Below are 17,051 nucleotides of genomic sequence, written 5' to 3' on the forward strand. Positions count from 1 at the left end.
CTGGACCTTCTCTAAGCTTTAGCTCATCCAAAATCCTGCTGTGGCTCTTAATTCTGCTTTCAGTTCCATTTACTCTATATCTGTCATAGATCATTGCGTGAAAATAGCAACCAAGAATTGTTATATGAACATGAAAAGCAGAATGACTGAAAAGAAGCTTAAAATAAATCATTTGAATGGTGGATTATTTAGAAAAAAGCTCTCAAACCTAACCTCTATGCCTGTTGCTGGAAAATAAAACTCCGTGGTCATGGTTACTTAAATGCACAAAAAAAGGTGCTTTTTTTTAAAAAAACCCCAAATTATTATAGATTTAGATATACATTTCTTTCATTAATATGATGACTGTAAAGCAGCCCATGTATCTCTTTCAGTAACAAAAAAAAACTGAGGGATGAATCTTTCATTCTTTTGTCTTATTTTGAATTGTGTTCAGGATTTTGGAGGATTTGTCACTGTGAGGCCCAGTAAATTCACAGAACAGCATGCCACTCAGCGGACATGCAAAGAAAAACATTGTCCTTACACGTGCACTATCTTTAAAATCATATTCTCCTGGACATAGAGCAGCGTGCAGTAACTGAGCAGACAGGCCAGGGAGAAGAGGCAGAGGATGGGGGAGCCGGGCTGCACCACTCAGCACACCAAAGCTACCAGACAAGAAATGGTAATCTGAAACTGTACTGGTCAGTTAAGGACAGAGTATGAACATGTTGGAAGAAAGGAAAATGACACTATGGTTCTCCAACAGGAACCTGAAAGTCCAAATGTTGTGGCCCAGTGGAGAGATATCCTCTTCCTGGAGGACCTAGAGTGGAAGTCTCACAACCAAACCCTGCCAGCTCAGTCTGAGATCACAACTTGGGTCAGTTGTATCTCCAGGGTGTAAAGGAACTGCCAGAAATACAGAAACAAGATCAATGACCTTTTTCACTCTGCCAGGGGGAGTTTCACTCTTTTCTCTGCCACCTCATACTCTCTCCTTCTCTGCCATTGCACTCATCTCCCACAAAGGCCAATCTCACTCTCATTGCAACATCCTCCCTCGTTTGTTCTCTCCTCTACCTCCTGCTAGAACAACTCACACGACTCACCTTACATGCACTCTGTGCTGCCTCCTCAGCCTTCAGTATCTCTCACCATCTTTCCCTCATAAGCACCGTGCTAGCATCTGGGGCACACACTGTCATCTCACTCATTTCCCACTATTCTTTTAATAGAGAGATGGAGGAGGCAAACAATCTGTATCTTCATCCCCTATAAGAAGAGAATCCTGAAGACTGGGGAAGACTGGGACCTCTCCTGTAGGAATATTGAAAACTCCATGTCCTGCCACCTGATTAAGTATTACTCTGCATTCCACAGCACTTCTCACATTAATAGAGAGGAAGTGAGGACTGCAGATGTTGGAGAGTCAGAGTGAAAAAGTGTGGCATTGAAAAAGCACAACAGGTCAGGCATAATGAAGGGTTTATGTCCGAAACGTTGACTCTCCTGCTCCTCAGATGCTGCCTGAGCTGCTGTGCTTTTCCAGTGCCACACTTTTCAACTCTGATCCTCACATTAATACACCATCAGTCTCAATCACTGCATACCACTTTTAACCACTAGCCATGATGTCTTCGCTCTCTTTTATCTTCGCTGAGCATTTAGAAAACAGTGACTGGATTGGACAGAGTCAGCATGAATTTACAAAAGGGAAATTATGTTGGCCATATCTACTGGAATTCTTCAAGGATGCAAGGCATTTGATGAGGGGGGGGCCAATGAATTGATTGATTTGGACTTTTAGAAGGTTTTAGTAAGTGGGTATTTTTCTAAATAGCAAGCAGTGACTAGCAGGTTATCAGTAGGATCAGTGCTAGGATCCAAGCTGTTCAAAATATGTATTAATTATTTGGATGTGAGAATTAAATGTAGCATCTCCAGATTTGTAAATGACAAACACTGAGTGGGAGGGTGAGCTATGAGAAGGATGCATTGGTGTTTAAGTGTGATTTAGGCAAGTTGAGTGAGTAAACAAAAGCATGGCAGATGCAGCATATGTGAGGTTATTCATTTTGGGAGCAAAAACAAGAAGTGGATTATTATCTGAATACACACTCCCATTCCTCAATTTATTGCTAATGAGGCCTGGGTGTCCTCATACACCAGTCACAGAAGGTAAGCATGCAGGAGCAGCAAGCAGTAAAAAAAGGCAAAGACTATGTCAGGCTTCATGGTGAGAGAATTTGAATACAGGAGCAGGGAGGTCTTGCTGCAATTATACAGGGCCCTGGTGAAACACAGGTGGAATAATGTGTGCAGTTTTGGTCTTTTTATGTGGAGAACAATACTCCTCCTATAGAGGAAGTGCGATGAAAGTTTATTGGAGCAATTCCTGAGATGGTGGGACTGAGGTAGAGGAGAGATTGAATCTGTTAAAATTATATTCACTGGAGTTCAGAAGAATGAGGTGAACCTCTCATAGAAACCTGTAAAGTTCTAACAAGACTAGACAGTGTAAATGCAAGAAGGATGTTCCCAATGACAGGGGTGTCCAGAATCAGGGGATCACAGTCTAAGGATATGGGGTAAACCATTTAGGTTTGGGATGAAGATACATTGCTTCACCTAGAGAATGCTGAACCTGTGGAATTCACTAAAGGAATGAAAGGATGAGGGAAAAGTGGGAACAGACTATTGAGTTGGATGATGACCTATGATCATAATAAATGGTAGAGCAGCCCCCAGGGGATGCTGTTATTTTCTATGTTTTTATGTACAGTATTGCAGGCTCTGGCAGCCTCCCCATAATCTCTGTGGAAAAATTTCCGACTCTCCCAGAAGTTCCTCCTGGACCTTTGAGGATGCATTAGCAAGGCTGTTCCCTGAACACTTCTCTTATCTAGTCAGATGCTGACACCTGGGAGGTGAGGTGGGGATCTGTAGGCAAAGAGAATGGGGGACACAATCTAGTGAGGACTTCACTGCAACCGCTCCACAGCTGGCTAAGGAAGGTCTGCTGGAGACCAGGAACCTGTTCTGCCTCAGGCAGTGTTGGCAGTCAAGGTCAACATCCACATTCACAGGGAGGAACAACAGCAGGTGACAGGGACACAGAATGCAATGGTGTTCATTGTCCAGGAGTTTCATCAGAGCTGAGAGTCATACGTTCAACTGTCTGGCTCCTTGGGCAGATTGGTGGCTGCTGTGGAGAACTAGCCCTAGGAATTTATGGGGCTGTTGGAGAGTTACAGAGAGCTGTAGTTTATGACCCCATGATTTAGTCCTCAGGACTGAAGGTATAGTGACAGGGTGAGGCAGGGATCACAGTCCAAGGCCACCAACCCTCACCAGGAGACAGCACGGTTTCAGAAGACACCCAGCTGAAGGTGGAACCACACACAGTGCGCTTCCCAGTCAGGACACTGCAGAGGTGTCCAAGAGCTCCACTGTTCCACTTTTGGACATTCCAGCTGAGGAGGGTTAGAAGACCCAGTGTCACCCATCCACAGTCAACGAGCCAAGCCACCCAACAGGTTTCTTCCACCACAGCTTCGGAACCAGGGACTCCACTGAGACATAATGGGAGAGAGAGCAAGAGGAAACTTATTGAGGGCACTTTGGTGACGTGGATGAAAACAGTTTGAACGCATTCTCAGTTGATGCATATATATTCCTGCTGTTAACTGTCATCTGGTCGTGACACTCTCTGTGTAGACATTAAATACATGCTCACACCATCTGGCAGCACTTTATGGTCCCATGCAACCTTGCTCTGTGCTGTGAATCTACTGCACCATTTGGATACAGGAGGAGCAATGCATACACCTGGCTTTGGGTCATGGTGAATCTTTGTTCCTCCTTGTTCAAAAACCCAAACATTTGGCTCCTTCTGTGCACAAATGTGTAACTATCAAATAGTTGTCTTTTAGTGGCTGCGCTTAGGGAGATGCAAAATACCAATGTTGTCAGATGACCAGGGAATAGGGAATTTGCATGCCTGTGTGCTGGACATTACATGGACCTCAGACTAATGTTCTTTCCCTTTAAAAGTCTAATGATCTGTGTGTGCTGCAGTCCTTCAGAACTCATATCACTTACTGTGCCCTTTCTGAATGTGGTCACAAACACTTTCTTCCCCATCAATCACTTTCAAGTGACAGTGTGTGCTCCTCCTCCGATAGCTCCCAATTTCAGCCTCAGTAACAGAGAGCTTCCAAACACCTACATCCCTTTCTTAATGGCCACCCATCTTGTTAACCCCATAGACTTCACAATTCCCCAAATTCCCATCCAACACATTCATATACACCTCAACCTGCCTACCTATCCCACCCAGCCCCTGGCAATATGTGGTGACCATGCCAAGTGTGGTCATTTACCTATTCACTTTGATACTGGTCAGGGTGCTCCTGACTGTGGACAAGTCCCCCTCTCACATTATGCTCTTACCAGCCATACCACCGTACTTGCACCCCCTGTAAATCCTGCTGTCTCATTCACAGCAGAACTGCATTTCCTCCCACAGCCTGAAGGCCCAGTGCTAAAAACTAATCTGGCATCCTCAGCTAATGTTCAGTTCCACAGCAACAGCTGTACTTGTCCTCTCCTTGCCTTAGCTTCTGTGGATGGACCATATGGACTGACATTACAGGACTGCCTTGGGCAAGACAAGGCTAGACCCTGACTGGTGTCTGTATCTCCCCACTATGTTAGCCCTCACACCAGACCTATCACTACAGAGCCAACATACTGACTGTGACCCACTCCCTGCATTGCAGAGAGACAGACTCCCTAACTGAAAAAACTCTGACCAGATGCCTGACCGAGGTCAATTCTCCAGGTTGGTGTGGGAGGCTGCTCTTGGTTGGAACGCCCTGACTGAGAGCTGCCTCCATGGAGTTTACTGAGGGCTACTCTCTTAACATTTGCTTGCAGCTAGTTGCTAAGTGAACAAGCACTAAGAGAGCACATGAGTATCCCTGAGATGCAGCCTGGTCCTTTCTGTGAGCTGGGTGCCCACTGCAGCTTTTCAAGATTAGTTTCTGGTCCACTCTGCAATGCAAGTCAATGCTTCCTGAGCACAGAGCCAACACAATGGAGAAATGCCAGGATGGTTGTGATGAGTTGGCAGATGCCAATGTCCATGCATGAGGACTGCCTGGAGCTGCTTGATCATGGCCTGCGCTGTAATCTAGTCACAGGTTATACGGATATAATTTGGAGTAAACAGTAAGGAAAATCTGCCAGGTACTTGCTCTGATTTCTTTTGTAGGTTGTCCCAATGTTGACCTTACTTAGTGAGTTTGGCAAGATGGGAGCCTGAATAAGAGGTAAATTGTGCCATTACCAAGGTGATTAACAAGTATTAATCTCATCACTTGGCATTTCACCACTGTCTGGTGAGAAACTCGCAATGCTGCTTATCGAAAGCATAGAGAATGAAATGATTTCTCTGTGACACATCTTACCCCATCGTCCACGTCCTTCAGACTCCTATAATGTTCCACTGAAGGTTCATATGACTCTATTAGAGAAAACAATATAAGCAACTACTTTTTCAAAATATTTTTCCCATCATTAGCTAGATATGTTTGTGTGAACATGAATTTAGATTATAGATATTGCAATTGCTTATAAATTTTTCCTCACTAATTGGAAACCAAACTCTTTAATATTTATCCACTAAGAATCAACATTTATGATGAAATGTTGGAAATACCATTTGCTTGTGAGATTGACTTTTATAAAGTCACTGCAGTTAACTAATGCCTTATTGCATGAGTTTTTCCAAGAATTGACAGTAGTTACATGTCATTATGCAGCTAGCTTTTAACGCTACTCACATCTTATTAAAGGACTTAGTGGGGGTGAACTTAATGCCTATTTAATGCCAACTGTACCATTTTGCAGCTAAATCTGTCAGAGAATGCCCTCGCTTATCCTTATACCATTGAACAGGTGTTCAGCAGCAGGAAGAATATTCTACCAATGCTATTTAAAGGGATTATCAACTACATACAGTTTTTTTTTAACAAATTTATCCATTGGAAGCAAGTGTCATAGGCTAAGCCAGCCTTAACTGCCCTTGAGAAAACAGTGGTTAGCTGACTTCTACAGCTACTGAAGTCCTTGGGCTGTAGAGTCACCACAGTGCTGTTACAGAGCAGTTCCTGTATTTTCACACAGCAACAATGAAGCAGACGTGATACACTTCCAAGTTAGAATGGTGTTGACTAGGAATGGTACTTGCAGGTTGTAGTACTTTGATAAAACTGTTTTCCTTGTCCTTCCAGGTTATAAAGGTCTCAGGTTTGGCAGATACTGACAAAAGAGACTTGGTGAATTACTGCAGTGCAACTTGTCAGATAGGAACATAGGAACAGTAATAGGCCATTCAGCCACTCAATAAGATTCAATAAGCCCATGGCTAATTTGAGGCCATGCTGGTCTTGGTCTGTATCCCTTGGTATTTTTCTTTTATAAAAATTTGTCTCAGATTTAAATTTAATTGTATTGGCATTGATCACTATTTGAGGAAAAGATTTCCAAATCTCCACTACTCTTTGCATGTAGAAGTGCTTTCTAACTTCTCTTCTGAATGACTGGCCCTAATTCTTAGATGATGCACTCTGGTTCTAGAACCTTCAACCAGCGGAAGTAAATTATCTATATCAACCTTATCTCTCCCTGTTAATAGATTACCAATTAAACTTCTAAACTCTAGAAAATAAATACCTAATTTGTCTAAGCTCTCTTCATAATTTAATACCTGAAGTCCAGGTATCATCCAGGTGAATCTGAATTGAACTTCCCTCAGGGCCAAAACATCCTGCCTAAGGCGTGGTGCCCAGATCTGCTCACAGAACCATAAGTGTGCTTTAACCAGGGTTTTGTATAACCGCAGTATAATGTTGGCACCCCTACACTCCAGCTATATAGATATAAAGGCCAGTATTCCATTTGCCTTCCTGTTATTTTCTGCACTTGTTTGTGGCATTTTAAAGACTTATGCAGTTAGACCTGCAAAACAGACTGGACATCAACTGTATTTAACTTTGTTCCTTTTAAAAAAAAACTCTGATCGATCCTTTTTCAGTCTGAAATGAATAAAATCACATTTTCTTTGCCTATTCACCTAATCTATCAATATCTTGTTTTAATGTTATGCTGTCATCCAAACTGTCTACAGTGCTGCCCAATTTTATGTTGTCAGCAAATTTGGATATTTGACATTTTATGCAGTTATCTAAGTTGTTAATGAATATTATAAATAATTGATGCCGTGACACAAGTCTCTGCTTGTCATCACTTGTGACATCCTGCCATTTTGAGCACTTTATACACTCTATTTCCTGCTGCTCAACCAACTTCCTAGCCATGTTAGTAATTGGCCCTCAGTTCCCTGAGCTTCCACCTTAGCTAACAGCTTCTTATGTGGGACTTTATCAAGAGCCTTCTGGAAGTCCATGTAAACAGCATCCATCCACTTACCTCTGTCACCATCTTTGTCACATCTTCAAAAAGATTAATGAGATTTATCAGGCATGACCTACCCTTCATGATCCATGTTGACTCTTCCTGACTAACTGAAAAAACTCAAAGTGATCAGTTAGCCTAAGCTTGATTATGACACAAATAATTTCCCCGCCAGCGATGTCAGCCTCACTGGTCTATAATTCCCTGGTTTCTGTCTGTCACCCTTCTTGAGGAGTGGAGTGATATCAGTAAACTTCCAATCCAGGGGGCCAAATCCTGAATCCACGGAACTCTGACAAATTATGTTCAGGGCATCGAGCATTTTCATTTCAAGAGTACAAACTGCTTCTCAACAGTATTAAATGTTTCTATGAACATGCTCTACTATTCATGGATTGATATACCTATTAGTTAAGCTTCCCAGTTTATTGATGACAGTCTCTGCCTCATCCCATTAAAGTCTGCTGCAGTTAAATCCAAATTTAGCATTCACCCCCAATCTAATAGCTGAAATAATTACATATTTACTATTTACAGAAAAGGAGAATGGTTTAGTACCTTATTAGATAAACTTAAATCAGTGGTTTCCTTTCAAAGTCTTAAGATGTTTGGCAGTTTCCATGCTATGTGATGTATGAATTCGGTCTGCTACAAGTTATTATAGATTTTAAATGATCTAGGAATAAAATACTGTTAACTTATTTTTATTACTTCTAAGTACATAAAATTAACTGAACAAGCTAACCTTAAGAAAAGAACTAATTGAAAGGTTTTGATTTTACATGAAACTGAAGGTTGTTGCAAACAGCAAAAAATGACAGAGCAATGTGCTGACATTCCTCTGAAAATCTTGAAATGCTTTTGAGGTGAATAAACAGTAATTTAGCTATGACTGATTGAAACAGCCAAAAGTTATTCAAAAATGATAAAATGTGGAATACTAAGAAAGGTGTCTGTTGTGTTCTTTTTCCATTCATTCAAGGGTGAGGTTGTCACTGGTTAAGTCAGCATTTATTGCTCATCTCTAATTGCCCAGAGGGCAGTTAGGAATTAACAACATTGCTATTGGTCTGAAGCCACAGGTAGGCCAGCCCAGGTAAGGATGGCAGATTCCTTCCCTAAAGGGGGTTAGTGAACCAGAGAGGCTTTTCTGACAATTGTCAAGGGATTCTTGGTCATCATTAGACTCTGAACTCTTGATTTTATAGAATTCAAATTCCATCACCTGCCATGGCAGGATTCAAATCCAGGTCCCCAGATCTGGGTCTTTTGATTAATAGTCCAGCAATAATACCACTAGAGCATCATGTCCCCTAAAATAAGGAATAGACAATACTTCATATTTGCCTCAGTACGGATCATCACTTTGGGAAAATCGAGTCTTTCATTTTCAGGTTAAGTTGGTTCCTGAAAAATGGGGCTCCATTTCCCATTCTGAGTGAAGTCTTGATACCCCAATATCCTGATAAAGGACCCCAAACCTGCGGTAGGCTTGGTACAGTCACTGGGCAATGATTTTTGCAAAAATAGCCAATCAGTGAGAGAGCTGGTCTTACTTAAGAATGGTGGGCAGGCCATTTGAACCACCTCATTTAACTAGTTACACGTCAATCCCAGACACAGCTTGTCTGCCAACTGGAAGATCCCAATCTGTGAGTGAATAGGGCCAGCCTTTTTGACAATGGTTTTGGGACTAGATTTTGCCCGAAAAGGTATGCCAGGTGGCAGCATGAAATGCCAGCCTGCTCACCTGGAATCCCACCCCGACTGGCCATCAGAAATTTTGCACACAGTGTAAGACTATTTAAATTGAAAATCCCTGGTGCAGGATGCTAATGATCAAATCCCCTAATTGTTGAGTCCTCGCATCAACAATCAAGTTTACAACCAACCTTGGAGCAATAAATCATACATCAGCAGGCCACTTAGTATGTCTAAGTAGCAGCGGCATGAAAACTTGCTTACATGCAGTTAAATCATTTTATTGGAGGCGGAACAACAACAATTTATTTCTATTTTTCTTGCCTTGTCCTGTTTGTTCCCACCGCTGTCTGTGAAGCTTCCTGTGGCACTTTGTCAATGATCAGTTTCCTGGTTCACTTTTTCACCATGAAGTGACCCTACCTCAGAACTTGGATCACTCGACCTGAATCGTTAACTCTGATTTCTCTCCACAGATGCTGAGCTCTTCCAGCAACTTCTACGTTTGTTTCTGATTTACAGCATCCGCAGTTCTTTTGGTTTTTATTTAGTATTTCCCCATGAGTATTCTGCCCATTCACACCTGTATCAGGATGGTCTGAGGGCTCATAGCTTCTTCACTGAATGGAGGCCAAACCATACTCCATTCACCTCCACCCGCATCCAGCTGGTGAACTTGTTCTCACAACTTCTCTCTGAACTCCACTTACTTCTTCTAAATAAAATATGTTATGGGAACCTGTATGCGCCTCTACTCTGCTTAACTTATCATGAGAAATGTGAAGTATTCTCTGTTACAGTCATATCTTGGGGAGGTGGCAGAGACATATATCACTAAACTCATATTCCACAGGCTCAAAGCTCACTATAGCCGCTAATGAAATCTAATGAAAATGTAATCAATAAATATAAAGCCAGTCATTAACTATGAGAACTCTCATTGACTGTTATAAAAATCCATCTGCTTCATTCATATCCATCAGGGAAGGAAAACTGCCATGCTTATTTTGTCTGCCTACATGTATAAGCAGACCCACAGAAATGTGGCTGGTTCTTAACTGTCCTCTGAGATGGCCTTTTAAGACACTTGGTTTAGGGGTATTGGGCGTAAAACATAGGGCTTGCTAGTGATGTCCACAACACATGAAATAACAAGAGACTCAGGTCCCCTTCCTCACCTCTGCGTCTAGTACGTTGAGTCAGTGCAACTTCTTGTTCTTACTTCAAAGTGAAATATTTTGTATATTTTGATCTTTTGCCTTCATTTGCCCTCCTTCCTTTCCTCAACACTTCTACTTTAGTTTCTGGGGAGATATGGAGGGCATCAGTCTCAGAGTAATGGGGTGCTAATTTAAGACCGAGATGAGGAAGAATTTCTTCTCTTAGAGGGTTATCTGTCTTTGGAACTCTTTGCCGCAGAGAACTCACAACCCAAGTTCGGTAAGGATCCAATTCTAACCCTCCCAGTTTCTCAGTCTCTGTCACCTATTCTGATGAAACAGTCTTCCCTATAACTGCTTCCTATAGGTTCCTGTTTCCCCACTGAGGGTTCTCTATTGTGATGTTTCACAGGATCCTTGATTGGCTCCATCCCATTTCCTACACTTCTATTCTCAGCCTTGCTCAGTCGAGCTTCCAGATCCACAATCAGTTTCAGTTCAGCTGCTTCATCAATGAACTTACCCACTTCTGATCGTAGGATGGGGATAAGTTAATTGATTATTGCACAATGCTTAGCACCACTGATGAATCCTCAGATGCTGAAGCAATCACATCCATTTTCATAGCAAGACATGGATTATATCCAGGCTTGGGCTGATAAATGCAAAGTAATATTCACACCACACAAGTGTCAGGCAATTACCACTGCAAACAAGAAAGAATCTAACCATTATTGCTTACCATTCAATGACATTATGCTCACTGAATTCCTCACAGATTCTAAAGGTGAGCATTAATCAGAAACTGCACTGCACCATTAATATAATATTGTAAATACAAGAGCAGGTCAAAGGCAAGGAATTCTGCAGTAATTCTGACTCACAAATGCCTGCCTACTACTTAAGGCAAAATTCAGGAATGTGGATGTGTGCAGCTCCAACAACACTTAATAAGCTTGACACCATCCAGGACAAAGCAGTACACTTCATTAGAATGCTATCCACCACCTTCAACATTTACTCACATCACCATTGACAAACAGTGGCAGCAGTGTGTACATTTACATTATGCTCCTTTGACTGCGCCTCAATGTAGAAGGACAAGGGCAACAGATATATGGGAATATCACACCCTGCAAGTTCCTCTCTAAATTGTACATTATGTTGACTCAGAAATGTATCACCGTTCCTTCACTGTCATTGTTGTAAAATCCTGGAACTCTATCCTTACAGCATTGAGGGTACACCTACACCTCAAGGACTTTAGCAATTCTAGAAGGCAGCTCATCGCTATCTTCTCCAGGGCAATTAGGGCTGAATGATAAAGCTGTCTGAGCCAGTTACCCCAAATCTCATGAACAAATAAAAATAAATTTGTCACCAAATTACACTCCATCGGTCTCCATACTGAATGGACAATCCTCTGCCATTTCCTACATGCCCAGTGTGATGTCACCACTAAACACAAGAGTCATAGAGTTATATACAGCATGGAAACAGACCCTTCCGTCCAACTTCTCTGCACTGACCAGACATCCCCATCTCAATCCTACATGCCAGCTGCTTCCCTCCCCTACAGTGAAGGGCTGAGGCTGAGAATGGATATTTAAGTGCCTTGTTGAGGCAAATGGGAGAGCGGGGTTACTTGCCATGAAGCCAGAATGCAAGGCATCTGACAGTGGACCTTATTATTACCATGGCATACATCATACTACATCTTTACAGTGGAGCAGTAACTTCAGGTCCAGCACTGTTGTGTGGTGTGTTTGCTATCTCAGAATTCTGCAAATTTTAAAAGTATAATTAGTAGCTTTGGTCATATTTCTGTCTGGCTTCACTACAAAATGTTAATTCATACCAGAGGCTCAACAGCTCCTTTTCTGTTATTTCCAATTAGGTGTATATGCAACATTTTTGTTATTTCTATCAGATCAGCAAAATCGGGGGCAAATGGAATTTCCCCCAATTTTAGTTAAAACGAAAGCACCTTCAGCAGTAACTTTATGCAGGTAACATCACTCTGGGCAAATTGTGTGTGTTAAGTGAAAGTAAAAGTCCCGCAGTTTTGACACTCACCCCCAGCGTTGTCTTCACCTGTCTTGAGCTGGCAGATAGAAACCTGACGTCAGGCTCGAAGTCTATAATACAACCTCTGAGAGTCAGTGGCGAGAGGCGCTGTGATGGAAGAGGGGAGACCTGAATGATTATGGCAATGGGACTCTGGATGTTTAGGTGTTTCCAGATTTCACTAAGAAACCTGTGGGATGGCGTTGCAGAGAATACGCGATAATGAATATTGAAACAAACTGATTAAGATGGCTGCATTCAGAAAAGCGATTGACTGTTTCCTCGGCAGATTGAAAAATCCAGTTTCACCCACTCAGTCAGCTTCCAAGGACAGCGCATCTGACAAAGTTGGATTGGGAGGCCGGCAGAAGAATTTTAATAACGTGTTCGAAGTGAAAAATAGAGGGTAAGTGCGAGGTGGAGTGAAAGACTTGTAGAGCAAAACTGCTTGCTTTGAAATGAATGCACTTTTACCGATGTAAAGCCATCATAGCCATTTGGTTTCAATAATATTTTGAAAAAGATTTCAAAACCATGAAATTGCATGGCCCTGGCAATTATACATTTAATTTGTACGTTAGTTTGATTTTGTCCCCCTGTTATTTCTTTCTCTTAATGTTTTATTCCACTTTCACTATCACAGTCAATATCATGCCCTATAAACAAATTCTCTTGGGAACAAATTGCTGTACTGTTTAGATATAACCTAATATTTCTGCTAGTCTGAGTGTAGTATTAACAATGTTTTTTTTAAGTTATGTAAGTTTTTGACATTTTGTATAAAAGCTTTCATACTAACTCTTCCATGGTAAAATATGGAAAACAAGGATTATAAATCTGACAGGATGGAAAGAAAAGGCAACAATTTAATTTTTTTGTAGGATGTGTAAAAGACCACGTATTCTTCATATTGCAAACAAAAGCAGAAACTTTGTACAATCTGGTATTTGCCACACCTTTGTCCCTTAAGGAACAATTTGTATCTTTATTAGTTTTAGTTCTGTTACGAAACAGTGGTCCAGCTAATCTCACCTCTAATTCATAATTTGAAATTAAATATTTACAGCAAGACTTGCCATTTGAGGGAAAAATTGTCAGAAGTGTTACTGTTACTGACCATTTAAAATGGCAATTCGAAATGGTTTTATGCAAGGATGGGGATTTCTTCGCAGTAATTTATGACAGATACTCCAGTCACAAGTTGAATGCTAAGAAAATAATCTGGACCAGGGCCTGTATATTATGTTTGTTCAATAATCAACTGGTAAGCAGACAACTACTAAAAACTAGTCATCACTCTTCAGTTTTCCCTCTCCAGTGATTCCTAAGGTGCACGGGGTTTTCTTTAGTGCATTTGGTGAAGCCTCTATTCATCTCTGCATTGTACTTCTTGAATGGATTAGATGAGATGAGAATTCACCAAGTGAAGATTTTTAGAAACATTTATACCTCCAGTTTATACAGAACCTGATATGCAATTGGGCTTTATGGCAAACTGCTTGGAAGAGGATTTTTTTCTTAAATACGACACAATAGTAATGAATGAAAAATTGCTTGGTACATTAGATCAATGATCACTGGATTTACCTTCATCATAAAAGTCTTAATGGTATTGTCATACACCAAATAAGTTCTGTTTGCAGTTGCTGCATTCCAGATTCTTACACATTGTGTGATTTGAATTAACTTGGTGAATTTCGAGACTCTCTTTCCTCATATTACAAGGAAACCACAATTATAAAACTCAGATTGTTGTGCAAATTAATTAGTACAGTATATTGGATGAGTGGAAGACTTCATTTAATGCATTATATTTGCTTAATGTTAAAACAGAACACTGCTGTATGACTGACTACTCAGATATGGATCTGTATTGTGCTGTAAATTGTACAAGGAACTTAAAATTATAAATTGCCAAAGTATGCATCAGGAGATAAAGATGTTTGCACATTATACTCCACATTTATTTTGGCTACATTGAATGGTGGTTTTGAGATAATATCACCATGTGACCACAACAGAAAGGTGCATGAAACCCATCAGGAGGCCCACAAAATACAGAAATATCATACCCCCAGCATAGCATTTTTGGTTAAATTACATAAACCCCACTTGCATGCTTAAGTGTACTTCAGTCCGAGAAAGAAATCTCCTCCAGTAGACTGCACTTCTTCCAGTGATCATTGTTATAATAGCATCAGCAAACTGAAAAACTGAGTTATCTTATCTGGAATCAAATGAGCAGAACCCAGAGTGTGAGAGGCATTTTCATCTATGAGGTGCTGAAAACTCAGTTTTATCATTTAATTTTACAACATATTTTGATGTATTAGGTATTAATATTCATGGGTATTTCTATCGCCATGCCATCATCTTAATTATGCACAGATACAGGATGCAGTGACCAGACTTTTAATCTCATGAAATTTATTTGGATGGAAAAGCAGTAGAACACTGATTTAAATAATTAGTTGGGATCAAGTTGTTCCTCCAGCATAATTTCAAAAGCTCAAACACCGATAAGGCTAATTTTTAGTGAAAATGCTTCATGTTTTTGATTCAGACCTTAATTCAGCAGAATAAACAATTCGACTTGAGCTGGGTTTAAAATTTTGATCTTGAAACCTTGATTGCTTTTCAGCAAATATGTCATTCCATAAACATTCCCTTGTGATCCTATCTTTCTCTGAAGCAAGTGACCATAAAGCTGCTTTTGCTGCTGGGAATACAATGATCCATCATCCACCAGCCTTGCAATGTGCTTGGTAACCTTAAGTTAGGGACTAATTTTACACAAAACTGAACTGTTTTTCATGGTTAGTTTCAGTATTGATAATGAAGTGGTGAGCTTCTACTGAGGGTTCAATTGACCACCATAATTGACGAAAGAATCTTGAAAATCCTGGAAAAATAATGTAAATGACATTTTGCTTTATTTTTCAAGGATTTCTGTATTGTCTTTATTGAGGTTACAGGGCACAGTTGAGAGGCCAATCCATGTAAATTTAGCACCTATTTTCCATATGCCGAATGGTTACCTGATTTCTCCAGGTATCAAAACAATTTTTTTTTAAAACCAGTCTGCAGTAAGGACATTCATTAAACTAAGGCTATAATGAGGGTGCTCATTAAACTAAGGCTGTGGAATAATACCACTCTTATTTGGATGGGATGTGTACTGTGTAACTAAAGCATTTGGACAAATTAATGTGTGAATGCTTCCACTGGGTGGGAATCAAGTTGAGTGAGCTTTTTGTCCATCTGATGGACGTGATCCAAAGCCTCACCAACTTTCATGTTAGGCCTTCATTTTCATTATATCACTCACTCGATTGGATATCAAAAGAGGATGAAAATTTGGTGGCTGCACGTTAGACCCCAGAGCTAGTCCAATCAAGTTCAGGGAGAATCAAAAGCTAGATGGGGTGGACTGGATGATTTGGGGAAAGGGACATAGTTTTTGCTTGCCTTGGATCCATTAAAAATAATAATGATTTATTTTCCTCTTTTTCTGTGGAACTTGTGGTTTAAGGATTACTGTTTTGGCAACTCAAAATCAAGTAGCAGTTACCCATTAGTATTTCAGATGGTCTGGCCGATCTTTTTATGTCACGTAGTGAGCTCGTAAGGCTCTTAACTATTTCCAACAGGAAGCTGGGCTACCCACTTCATGGCCCCAGCTAAATTATTTGGAAATTAAATCTGCAGGAAGCCGAACTTTTGACTTCTTGTCATGCAAATCAAGCCTCACTTAAGACCTTAAATCAGCCCAGTGAACTGTTGGACACAAGAAGCAACTTTCTCAGATGGTGTACACTTATTTATAGTTCTTGTATTGGTGTCCTCGTTCAGGACTCTCTTAGTCAAGTGTTCTCTGTGTTGCTGTGATTTTCATCTGAATCAAAGATCTGCTGGAAATCATCAAACGTGATTTGTTTCCTACACCAGCCCAACTAAGTTGCAGCTGAATCAATTTAATGGGATTTAGTCAGGGAAAAGAAGCAATTGATGGGTCATTTTCATTATTATCCTAACCAAAACAAGAAATGGATTATGAGACATTGACAACGAAATGTGGACTTCCATGTTTTCTAAAGTTTCTATTAATTTAGCAATGGATTCGTGTTACCCAATTTTCCAGATTGTAAAATAAGGAACTCTTATTCCTGGCCACAAGACAGTTCATAACTCAACAAGGTCAGTGGATTACATCCATATGGTCTACCCAACCTAGACTCTTCAACCTGAACAATATGTTTGTATTGTCAAATCAGTTACAATAAGTAGGAAGCGATGAAAAAAACCTGATCTTTTCCAAAGACTGTCTCCAAAATGCAACAATTAAATGACCATAACTGAAAATTGCAGAACTGATTTGATCTAGTTTTGTAAGGTTTATGAGTATCATTGTAATTTGCTTAAATTGATTATCATAAATGGCTTGAAACCAATTCAAGATTAATATCATTGTATTCTAGATATAAACTGGCAGTGCTATATAATTTTTTAGCACAGCAGCTAGCCATTAAGCCAATGTAGCTCTTACAAAGTGCTATCCAAAAACAGTCCTATTGCATTAATGATTTACCATTTTTGTAATATTATTTTCCTTTATTCCTTCCTGAGATTTTTTTTACCTATCCCTAACTGTCCTTGAAG

At 40.4% G+C, this 17,051-nt stretch overlaps 1 protein-coding gene and 1 long non-coding RNA gene across 4 annotated transcripts in view; one reads left to right on the plus strand and one right to left on the minus strand.

Annotated features, from left to right (window-relative positions):
* Positions 1–12,744, minus strand: part of LOC132821897 (uncharacterized) — a 59,701-nt gene extending 46,957 nt beyond the window's left edge. The window contains exons 1-2 of one of the 2 annotated variants that reach the window (XR_009645366.1): positions 12,402–12,744; positions 5,457–5,512 (exon numbers count right to left, since the gene is read on the minus strand). This is a non-coding gene — a long non-coding RNA (uncharacterized LOC132821897). The remainder of the gene's footprint in view (positions 1–5,456; positions 5,513–12,401) is intronic. The other variant, XR_009645367.1, reaches the window with a different exon arrangement.
* LOC132821895 (transient receptor potential cation channel subfamily V member 6-like) overlaps positions 12,477–17,051 on the plus strand; it is a 124,030-nt gene continuing 119,455 nt past the window's right edge. Inside the window, exon 1 of one of the 2 annotated variants that reach the window (XM_060834822.1) lies at positions 12,477–12,798. In XM_060834822.1, coding sequence (XP_060690805.1) covers positions 12,641–12,798 — 158 coding nt within the window. In that variant the 5' untranslated portion in view covers positions 12,477–12,640. The remainder of the gene's footprint in view (positions 12,799–17,051) is intronic. The other variant, XM_060834823.1, reaches the window with a different exon arrangement.

This window comes from Hemiscyllium ocellatum, chromosome 13 (genome assembly GCF_020745735.1).
Source record: "Hemiscyllium ocellatum isolate sHemOce1 chromosome 13, sHemOce1.pat.X.cur, whole genome shotgun sequence".
NCBI classification, from domain to species: Eukaryota; Metazoa; Chordata; class Chondrichthyes; order Orectolobiformes; family Hemiscylliidae; genus Hemiscyllium; species Hemiscyllium ocellatum.